General features: G+C 39.9%; 1 protein-coding gene across 1 annotated transcript in view; it reads right to left on the reverse strand.

The window, feature by feature from the left end:
* Positions 1-12,827, reverse strand: part of LOC139764746 (uncharacterized) — a 53,486-nt gene that overhangs the window by 9,018 nt on the left and 31,641 nt on the right. Inside the window, exons 8-16 of the mRNA XM_071691611.1 lie at positions 11,893-11,938; positions 11,715-11,769; positions 11,403-11,486; positions 10,771-11,105; positions 10,465-10,529; positions 10,147-10,191; positions 9,836-9,900; positions 9,536-9,600; positions 8,911-9,270 (exon numbers count right to left, since the gene is read on the reverse strand). Of these exons, the coding sequence (XP_071547712.1) occupies positions 11,903-11,938 (36 nt within the window). The 3' untranslated portion in view covers positions 8,911-9,270; positions 9,536-9,600; positions 9,836-9,900; ... (4 more) ...; positions 11,715-11,769; positions 11,893-11,902. The remainder of the gene's footprint in view (positions 1-8,910; positions 9,271-9,535; positions 9,601-9,835; positions 9,901-10,146; positions 10,192-10,464; positions 10,530-10,770; positions 11,106-11,402; positions 11,487-11,714; positions 11,770-11,892; positions 11,939-12,827) is intronic.

Consider the following 12,827-nt stretch of genomic DNA (forward strand, 5'->3'; position numbering starts at 1 on the left):
CTCTTCTGCTCTCTCAACCACGCTCTTTTTATTTCCACACATCTCTCTTACCCTTACGTTACTTACTCGATCAAACCACCTCACACCACACATTGTCCTCAAACATCTCATTTCCAGCACATCCATCCTCCTGCGCACAACTCTATCCATAGCCCACGCCTCGCAACCATACAACATTGTTGGAACCACTATTCCTTCAAACATACCCATTTTTGCTTTCCGAGATAATGTTCTCGACTTCCACACATTCTTCAAGGCTCCCAGAATTTTCGCCCCCTCCCCCACCCTATGATCCACTTCCGCTTCCATGTTCCATCCGCTGCCAGATCCACTCCCAGATATCTAAAACACTTCACTTCCTCCAGTTTTTCTCCATTCAAACTCACCTCCCAATTGACTTGACCCTCAACCCTACTGTACCTAATAACCTTGCTCTTATTCACATTTACTCTTAACTTTCTTCTTTCACACACTTTACCAAACTCAGTCACCAGCTTCTGCAGTTTCTCACATGAATCAGCCACCAGCGCTGTATCATCAGCGAACAACAACTGACTCACTTCCCAAGCTCTCTCATCCCCAACAGACTTCATACTTGCCCCTCTTTCCAAAACTCTTGCATTCACCTCCCTAACAACCCCATCCATAAACAAATTAAACAACCATGGAGACATCACACACCCCTGCCGCAAACCTACATTCACTGAGAACCAATCACTTTCCTCTCTTCCTACACGTACACATGCCTTACATCGTCGATAAAAACTTTTCACTGCTTCTAACAACTTGCCTCCCACACCATATATTCTTAATACCTTCCACAGAGCATCTCTATCAACTCTATCATATGCCTTCTCCAGATCCATAAATGCTACATACAAATCCATTTGCTTTTCTAAGTATTTCTCACATACATTCTTCAAAGCAAACACCTGATCCACACATCCTCTACCACTTCTGAAACCACACTGCTCTTCCCCAATCTGATGCTCTGTACATGCCTTCACCCTCTCAATCAATACCCTCCCATATAATTTACCAGGAATACTCAACAAACTTATACCTCTGTAATTTGAGCACTCACTCTTATCCCCTTTGCCTTTGTACAATGGCACTATGCACGCATTCCGCCAATCCTCAGGCACCTCACCGTGAGTCTTTTTTTTTTTTTTTTTTTTTGCTTTGTCGCTGTCTCCCGCGTTTGCGAGGTAGCGCAAGGAAACAGACGAAAGAAATGACCCAACCCACCCCCATACACATGTATATACATACGTCCACACACGCAAATATACATACCTACACAGCTTTCCATGGTTTACCCCAGACGCTTCACATGCCCCTGATTCAATCCACTGACAGCACGTCACCCCGGTATACCACATCGCTCCAATTCACTCTATTCCTTGCCCTCCTTTCACCCTCCGGCATGTTCAGGCCCCGATCACACAAAATCTTTTTCACTCCATCTTTCCACCTCCAATTTGGTCTCCCTCTTCTCCTCGTTCCCTCCACCATCCGACACATATATCCTCTTGGTCAATCTTTCCTCACTCATTCTCTCCATGTGACCAAACCATTTCAAAACACCCTATTCTGCTCTCTCAACCATGCTCTTTTTATTTCCACACATCTCTCTTACCCTTACGTTCACTTACTCGATCAAACCACCTCACACAACACATTGTCCTCAAACATCTCATTTCCAGCACATCCATCCTCCTGCGCACAACTCTATCCATAGCCTACGCCTCGCAACCATACAACATTGTTGGAACCACTATTCCTTCAAACATACTCATTTTTGCTTTCCGAGATAATGTTCTCGACTTCCACACATTCTTCAAGGCTCCCAGAATTTTCGCCCCCTCCATCACCCTATGATCCACTTCCGCTTCCATGGTTCCATCCGCTGCCAGATCCACTCCCAGATATCTAAAACACTTCACTTCCTCCAGTTTTTCTCCATTCAAACTCACCTCCCAATTGACTTGACCCTCAACCCTACTGTACCTAATAACCTTGCTCTTATTCACATTTACTCTTAACTTTCTTCTTTCACACACTTTACCAAACTCAGTCACCAGCTTCTGCAGTTTCTCACATGAATCAGCCACCAGCGCTGTATCATCAGCGAACAACAACTGACTCACTTCCCAAGCTCTCTCATCCCCAACAGACTTCATACTTGCCCCTCTTTCCAAAACTCTTGCATTCACCTCCCTAACAACCCCATCCATAAACAAATTAAACAACCATGGAGACATCACACACCCCTGCCGCAAACCTACATTCACTGAGAACCAATCACTTTCCTCTCTTCCTACACGTACACATGCCTTACATCGTCGATAAAAACTTTTCACTGCTTCTAACAACTTGCCTCCCACACCATATATTCTTAATACCTTCCACAGAGCATCTCTATCAACTCTATCATATGCCTTCTCCAGATCCATAAATGCTACATACAAATCCATTTGCTTTTCTAAGTATTTCTCACATACATTCTTCAAAGCAAACACCTGATCCACACATCCTCTACCACTTCTGAAACCACACTGCTCTTCCCCAATCTGATGCTCTGTACATGCCTTCACCCTCTCAATCAATACCATCCCATATAATTTACCAGGAATACTCAACAAACTTATACCTCTGTAATTTGAGCACTCACTCTTATCCCCTTTGCCTTTGTACAATGGCACTATGCACGCATTCCGCCAATCCTCAGGCACCTCACCGTGAGTCATTTTTTTTTTTTTTTTTTTTTGCTTTGTCGCTGTCTCCCGCGTTTGCGAGGTAGCGCAAGGAAACAGACGAAAGAAATGGCCCAACCCACCCCCATACACATGTATATACATACGTCCACACACGCAAAATACACATACCTACACAGCTTTCCATGGTTTACCCCAGACGCTTCACATGCCCCGATTCAATCCACTGACAGCACGTCACCCCGGTATACCACATCGCTCCAATTCACTCTATTCCTTGCCCTCCTTTCACCCTCCTGCATGTTCAGGCCCCGATCACACAAAATCTTTTTCACTCCATCTTTCCACCTCCAATTTGGTCTCCCTCTTCTCATTCCCTCCACAATCGACACATATATCCTCTTGGTCAATCTTTCCTCACTCATTCTCTCCATGTGACCAAACCATTTCAAAACACCCTATTCTGCTCTCTCAACCACGCTCTTTTTATTTCCACACATCTCTCTTACCCTTACGTTACTTACTCGATCAAACCACCTCACACAACACATTGTCCTCAAACATCTCATTTCCAGCACATCTATCCTCCTGCGCACAACTCTATCCATAGCCCACGCCTTGCAACCATACAACATTGTTGGAACCACTATTCCTTCAAACATACTCATTTTTGCCTTCCGAGATAATGTTCTCGACTTCCACACATTCTTCAAGGCTCCCAGAATTTTCGCCCCCTCCCCCACCCTATGATCCACTTCCGCTGCCAGATCCACTCCCAGATATCTAAAACACTTCACTTCCTCCAGTTTTTCTCCATTCAAACTCACCTCCCAATTGACTTGACCCTCAACCCTACTGTACCTAATAACCTTGCTCTTATTCACATTTACTCTTAACTTTCTTCTTTCACACACTTTACCAAACTCAGTCACCAGCTTCTGCAGTTTCTCACATGAATCAGCCACCAGCGCTGTATCATCAGCGAACAACAACTGACTCACTTCCCAAGCTCTCTCATCCCCAACAGACTTCATACTTGCCCCTCTTTCCAAAACTCTTGCATTCACCTCCCTAACAACCCCATCCATAAACAAATTAAACAACCATGGAGACATCACACACCCCTGCCGCAAACCTACATTCACTGAGAACCAATCACTTTCCTCTCTTCCTACACGTACACATGCCTTACATCGTCGATAAAAACTTTTCACTGCTTCTAACAACTTGCCTCCCACACCATATATTCTTAATACCTTCCACAGAGCATCTCTATCAACTCTATCATATGCCTTCTCCAGATCCATAAATGCTACATACAAATCCATTTGCTTTTCTAAGTATTTCTCACATACATTCTTCAAAGCAAACACCTGATCCACACATCCTCTACCACTTCTGAAACCACACTGCTCTTCCCCAATCTGATGCTCTGTACATGCCTTCACCCTCTCAATCAATACCATCCCATATAATTTACCAGGAATACTCAACAAACTTATACCTCTGTAATTTGAGCACTCACTCTTATCCCCTTTGCCTTTGTACAATGGCACTATGCACGCATTCCGCCAATCCTCAGGCACCTCACCGTGAGTCATTTTTTTTTTTTTTTTTTTTGCTTTGTCGCTGTCTCCCGCGTTTGCGAGGTAGCGCAAGGAAACAGACGAAAGAAATGGCCCAACCCACCCCCATACACATGTATATACATACGTCCACACACGCAAAATACACATACCTACACAGCTTTCCATGGTTTACCCCAGACGCTTCACATGCCCCGATTCAATCCACTGACAGCACGTCACCCCGGTATACCACATCGCTCCAATTCACTCTATTCCTTGCCCTCCTTTCACCCTCCTGCATGTTCAGGCCCCGATCACACAAAATCTTTTTCACTCCATCTTTCCACCTCCAATTTGGTCTCCCTCTTCTCATTCCCTCCACAATCGACACATATATCCTCTTGGTCAATCTTTCCTCACTCATTCTCTCCATGTGACCAAACCATTTCAAAACACCCTATTCTGCTCTCTCAACCACGCTCTTTTTATTTCCACACATCTCTCTTACCCTTACGTTACTTACTCGATCAAACCACCTCACACAACACATTGTCCTCAAACATCTCATTTCCAGCACATCTATCCTCCTGCGCACAACTCTATCCATAGCCCACGCCTTGCAACCATACAACATTGTTGGAACCACTATTCCTTCAAACATACTCATTTTTGCCTTCCGAGATAATGTTCTCGACTTCCACACATTCTTCAAGGCTCCCAGAATTTTCGCCCCCTCCCCCACCCTATGATCCACTTCCGCTGCCAGATCCACTCCCAGATATCTAAAACACTTCACTTCCTCCAGTTTTTCTCCATTCAAACTCACCTCCCAATTGACTTGACCCTCAACCCTACTGTACCTAATAACCTTGCTCTTATTCACATTTACTCTTAACTTTCTTCTTTCACACACTTTACCAAACTCAGTCACCAGCTTCTGCAGTTTCTCACATGAATCAGCCACCAGCGCTGTATCATCAGCGAACAACAACTGACTCACTTCCCAAGCTCTCTCATCCCCAACAGACTTCATACTTGCCCCTCTTTCCAAAACTCTTGCATTCACCTCCCTAACAACCCCATCCATAAACAAATTAAACAACCATGGAGACATCACACACCCCTGCCGCAAACCTACATTCACTGAGAACCAATCACTTTCCTCTCTTCCTACACGTACACATGCCTTACATCGTCGATAAAAACTTTTCACTGCTTCTAACAACTTGCCTCCCACACCATATATTCTTAATACCTTCCACAGAGCATCTCTATCAACTCTATCATATGCCTTCTCCAGATCCATAAATGCTACATACAAATCCATTTGCTTTTCTAAGTATTTCTCACATACATTCTTCAAAGCAAACACCTGATCCACACATCCTCTACCACTTCTGAAACCACACTGCTCTTCCCCAATCTGATGCTCTGTACATGCTTTCACCCTCTCAATCAATACCCTCCCATATAATTTACCAGGAATACTCAACAAACTTATACCTCTGTAATTTGAGCAATCACTCTTATCCCCTTTGCCTTTGTACAATGGCACTATGCACGCATTCCGCCAATCCTCAGGCACCTCACCGTGAGTCATACATACATTAAATAACCTTACCAACCAGTCAACAATACAGTCACCCCCTTTTTTAATAAATTCCACTGCAATACCATCCAAACCTGCTGCCTTGCCGGCTTTCATCTTCCGCAAAGCTTTTACTACCTCTTCTCTGTTTACCAAATCATTTTCCCTAACCCTCTCACTTTGCACACCACCTCGACCAAAACACCCTATATCTGCCACTCTATCATCAAACACATTCAACAAACCTTCAAAATACTCACTCCATCTCTTTCTCACATCACCACTACTTGTTATCACCTCCCCATTTCCGCCCTACACTGAAGTTCCCATTTGCTCCCTTGTCTTACGCACTTTATTTACCTCCTCCCAGAACATCTTTTTATTCTCCCTAAAATTTAATGATACTCTCTCACCCCAACTCTCATTTGCCCTTTTTTTCACCTCTTGCACCTTTCTCTTGACCTCCTGTCTCTTTTATACGTCTCCCACTCAACTGCATCTTTTCCCTGCAAAAATCGTCCAAATGCCTCTTTCTTCTCTTTCACTAATACTCTTACTTCTTCATCCCACCACGCACTACCCTTTCTAATCAACCCACCTCCCACTCTTCTCATGCCACAAGCATCTTTTGCGCAATCCATCACTGATTCCCTAAATACATCCCATTCCTCCCCCACTCCCCTTACTTCCATTGTTCTCACCTTTTTCCATTCTGTACTCAGTCTCTCCTGGTACTTCCTCACACAAGTCTCCTTCCCAAGCTCACTTACTCTCACCACCCTCTTCACCCCAACATTCACTTTTTTTCTGAAAACCCATACAAATCTTCACCTTAGCCTCCACAAGATAATGATCAGACATCCCTCCAGTTGCACCTCTCAGCACATTAACATCCAAAAGTCTCTCTTTCGCGCGCCTGTCAATTAACACGTAATCCAATAACGCTCTCTGGCCATCTCTCCTACTTACATAAGTATACTTATGTATATCTCGCTTTTTAAACCAGGTATTCCCAATCATCAGTCCTTTTTCAGCACATAAATCTACAAGCTCTTCACCATTTCCATTTACAACACTGAACACCCCATGTATACCAATTATTCCCACAACTGCCACATTACTCACCTTTGCATTCAAATCACCCATCACTATAACCCAGTCTCGTGCATCAAAACCACTAACACACTCATTCAGCTGCTCCCAAAACACTTGCCTCTCATGATCTTTCTTCTCATGCCCAGGTGCATATGCACCAATAATCACCCATCTCTCTCCACCAACTTTCAGTTTTACCCATATTAATCGAGAATTTACTTTCTTACATTCTATCACGTACTTCCACAACTCCTGTTTCAGGAGTACTGCTACTCCTTCCCTTGCTCTTGTCCTCTCACTAACCCCTGACTTTACTCCCAAGACATTCCCAAACCACTCTTCCACTTCACCCTTGAGCTTCGTTTCACTCAGAGCCAAAACATCCAGGTTCCTTTTCTCAAACATACTACCTATCTCTCCTTTTTTCACATCTTGGTTACATCCACACACATTTAGGCACCCCAATCTGAGCCTTCGAGGAGTATGAGCACTCCCCGCGTGACTCCTTCTTCTGTTTCCCATTTTAGAAAGTTAAAAAAATACAAGGAGGGGAGGATTTCTGGCCCCCCGCTCCCGTCCCCTCTAGTCGCTTTCTACGACACGCGAGGAATGCGTGGGAAGTATTCTTTCACCCCTATCCCCAGGGATAATATATATATATATATACACATACACACACACACACGCACATATCCACACACACACACATACATATATATACATATGAAAAATGTAAGAAACAATTTAGAAAACTGAAACTTCTAGCTTGAAACGAAAAGAAAAAAAAATCTATCCAAACATAATCTTATTCATTAACAAATGAGTACCTAACACTTAAATAAAATTAACTCAAGTTATCTGTCTTAAGGTGAACAACACAGACATCAATCCTATGTAACTAGGGCCCATAGTGACATGGGTTCTTTCTGTATGTTAAACACTGAAAGACACATAACAATCTATCACTTAACTTTATCGGGTTTTTTTTCGGTCTCCCGCGTTTGCGAGGTAGCGCAAGGAAACAGACAAAAGAAATGGCCCAACCCACCCCCATACACATGTATATACATACGTCCACACACACAAATATACATACCTACACAGCTTTCCATGGTTTACCCCAGACGCTTCACATGCCTTGATTCAATCCACTGACAGCACATCAACCCCGGTATACCACATCGCTCCAATTCACTCTATTCCTTGCCCTCCTTTCACCCTCCTGCATGTTCAGGCCTCGATCACACAAAATCTTTTTCACTCCATCTTTCCACCTCCAATTTGGTCTCCCTCTTCTCCTCGTTCCCTCCACCTCCGACACATATATCCTCTTGGTCAATCTTTCCTCACTCATTCTCTCCATGTGCCCAAACCATTTCAAAACACCCTCTTCTGCTCTCTCAACCACGCTCTTTTTATTTCCACACATCTCTCTTACCCTTACATTACTTACTCGATCAAACCACCTCACACCACACATTGTCCTCAAACATCTCATTTCCAGCACATCCATCCTCCTGCGCACAACTCTATCCATAGCCCACGCCTCGCAACCATACAACATTGTTGGAACCACTATTCCTTCAAACATACCCATTTTTGCTTTCCGAGATAATGTTCTCGACTTCCACACATTCTTCAAGGCTCCCAGAATTTTCGCCCCCTCCCCCACCCTATGATCCACTTCCGCTTCCATCCACTGCCAGATCCACTCCCAGATATCTAAAACACTTCACTTCCTCCAGTTTTTCTCCATTCAAACTCACCTCCCAACTGACTTGACCCTCAACCCTACTGTATCTAATAACCTTGCTCTTATTCACATTTACTCTTAACTTTCTTCTTTCACACACTTTTCCAAACTCAGTCACCAGCTCACTTTAATATGTGTCAATCATATTTATGATAAGAGGCAAAAACTAAGATAAAATACAATACTTACTTTAAATAACGCCAAGATGTAACAACGACTCCAAAGCAATTCACCTCCGCCACACGTAACATCTGAAACCATATAAAACCAAACAGTAATCTTATTCATTAACAAATAAATACTTATATAAATCATTAACTCTCAAGTTATCTGTCTTAAAGTGAACGACACAGACATCGATCCTATGTAACTAGGGCCCATAGTGACATGGGTTACATATCTATGTCAAACACTGAAAGACACATAACTATCTATCACTTAACTAATCTCACTTATATTTCAACTATAACACTGAAAAAGAAAACAAAAAATTCTAATACTTTCTTTAAACAAGACCAAGCAGACAACCTCACTCACGCCAACCGCCATCTGAAACGATACAAAACATAAAAAAATTATTAACAAACTTACCATGAAATTATGATTATTCAACATTACAACATTTACAGTCAAAGCAAACCCAAGTTATCTGCCTAAAAGTGAAGCACACAGACAACAATCCTATGTAACTAAGGCCCATAGTAGCATGGGCTATCTATCTATGTGAAACACTAAGAGACATATAACATTATATTCCTTTACTCTCTTATGTCTCAATCAAAACTCACCATCAAATATAAAAGATTTTACTTACTTGAAACAAGATGAACACACAACAATGACTCCCAACTAATTCGCCTCCGCCACTAGTATCATTACCTGAAACGATATACAAAGAAATCTTATTCATTAACAATAAATACCTAAGAATGATATAATTCATTAATTAACTAAAGTTATCTGTCTCAAAGTGAACGACATACACAATGATCCTATAGTGACATGGGTTCTTGCTCTATGTTAAACACTGAAAGACACATAACAATCTATTCCTTTAATATGTGTCAATCAGATTTAAGATATGAAAGGAAAAATAAGATAAAACAATACTTACTTTAAACAACATGAAGATGTATCAACAATTTGCAACCAATTCACCTCCGCCACACGTAACATCATCTGAAACCATATAAAACCAAACAGTAATCTTATTCATTAAGAAATAAATACCTAACACAAAAATAAAATTAACTCTCAAGTTATCTGTCTTAAAGTGAAAAACACAGACATCGATCCTATGTAACTAGGGCCCATAGTGACATGGGTTATATATCTATGTCAAACACTGAAAGACACATAACTATCTATCACTTAACTAATCTCACTATAACACTGAAAAAGAAAACAAAAAATTCTAATACTTGCTTTAAACAAGACCAAGCAGACAACCTCACACATGCCAACCGCCATCTGAAACGATACAAAACATAAAAAAAAAAAAAAAATTAATAATAAACTTACCATGAAATTATGATTATTTAACATTACAACATTTACAGTCAAAGCAAACCCAAGTTATCTGCCTAAAAGTGAAGCACACAAACGACAATCCTATGTAACTAAGGCCCATAGTAACATGGGCTATCTATCTATGTGAAACACTAAGAGACATATAACATTATATTCCTTTACTCACATATGTCTTGATGAAAACTCACCAACAAACAAAAAGATTTTACTTACTTGAAACAAGATGAACACACAACAACTACTCCCAACTAATTCGCCTCCGCCACTCATACCATTACCTGAAACGATATACAAAGAACTTATTCATCAACAATAAATACCTAAGAATGATATAATTCATTAATTAACTAAAGTTATCTGTCTCAAAGTGAACAACATACACAACGATCCTATGTAACTAGGGCCCATAGTGACATGGGCTATATATCCATGTCAAACACTGAAAGACACATAACATTTTATTCCTTTACTTTATATCTCATTTATATCTCAAAAACAAACAGAAAACAAAATACTTACTTTCCAAAAGACTAACTACACAAACCAACCATCGAGTCAAACCGTCATGAGATCTGAAACGAAAAGACAAAGAAATTCATATTAATATACCTACCGTTCAACTCAAAAATTATTACAATTAAGATCACACTGAAAGTCACGTTATCACTACAACACTTAACCATTTTACGTAACTAATGTTGCCTATTTATCATTCGCAAACACTTAATACAAAAATAACAAAATTTTATCTCACTTCAACTTTATCGAACAAACGATTAATATTAAATATACTTATCTTTCAAAGATATGGAAATCATCACACACATACACGAACGGATGGACATAAACCTCTCCTGGAAATATATAAACAAAGCAAACATGATTAATACAAACATTAATCTTATCCTCAAATTCATTACGTTAATTATGAAACATTTAACTTTATAAAATCATGGTATTAAATAAACAATGTCATGTGCCTTACAGTGAAGCACACAGACACCAACCCTATGTAACTAGGGCCCATAGTAACATGGCCTATATCTCTATGTGAAACCCTATAAGACACACAATTCAATCTTAACATTTACGTGACATTATATTTAGTATGTAAATTTTGGATAAAAAATAAATACCATGTATAAACATACTTATCTTTCAATACAGCAGACGATGATAATCAAACAGAAATGGACTTACAGAGGGACCCACGCAAACTCGATTACCTTAACACTAACTGAAAAAGAGAAAATACACAAACATACTACGAAATCATTATTACATTAACTGATTCTATAGTACAAATATTTCAAACATTATTTCAATATAAACATAACTTAACAAGACTTTAGGTCGGACTATCATAAACACAGAGACATTTTCATTACAATATTTACGTTTAAAATATAAGGAAATTTAACTATTGTCATTACGTTACATTATTATCACAAAAACATTATTAGAACTCATGATGTATAGTACACACTCCAAAGTCGTGTATTTAACCAACTCAGCAATCTGAAAAGATATTACCCTAAACCATTTTCGACAAACATTATTCACAATAATATTTCAATATCACATTATTTTGTTTGAAATTCATCATGAACATTAACTTAACTAAGTTATATATATATTTACCGTAGATCCTTCAATGGGTCAGCATGGCACCATAAGTAGCAACAATCTGGAAAGAAGTTATATTTACCCTTAGCCGATACATGAATTTAGTCAAATTATTTCACATTTATGAAAATATTTCTCATTAAATTCATAATATTTTGACAATAGGCAATAACTTCACAGCAACGCAAACTGACGAAAGCATTATGACACCCTGCCCTCATCGTGATGGAAGATTCAAGTAAGATTAATGTGAAGTATTAATTATTGATCCAGATAAGACATCAAACACCTATGTAATTATGGGTCCGTAGGAACATGGGATATTCCTGGGGCACTAAAAAACACGTACAAAATCTATATACTCACTCTACCCACACGGCGAGGAACACGAGCTGCCAGACTGCTAACCAGTGATGCGTACCAATGAAAATTAATTGCCTTGAATGTAATTATATTACGTTAAAACATTTTCTTACTTAGCTCAAGTTAATAACAAATACCAATAAAAAGATGTTCCATCTGCGCAAAACTTACTTCTTCACAACCTGAAAAGTTAATCAAGTTAATAATATCAACTGTATTCTTATCAATAATGAAGAAATATTACTTCGATTCGGTAACAAAAACTTAACTTACAGAAAAGACACTCAAAATATTTAGTTATCCATCTTTCAAGTTAAATACAAGACAATGACTGAAAAATTAGACCACCAGCTTAACACTATACGTTAACAACTTCAAGTGAAATATTAAAGTCTAAATACAATATATTGTAAACGTACTTACAAACTTTAAGAAATCTTAATGATCAAGTTATTTCTTATTATTTCTTACTTAAGTAGACTAGTTTAACACAAAACTTAGTGCTACTTCCATGCCAGCCACGGTTTAAACATAAACAAATCAACGCCACCTACACGGCCGATCCGTGAACTAGCAGTCACGTGACC

Source organism: Panulirus ornatus, chromosome 51 (assembly GCF_036320965.1).
Source record: "Panulirus ornatus isolate Po-2019 chromosome 51, ASM3632096v1, whole genome shotgun sequence".
Classification (NCBI taxonomy): Eukaryota; Metazoa; Arthropoda; class Malacostraca; order Decapoda; family Palinuridae; genus Panulirus; species Panulirus ornatus.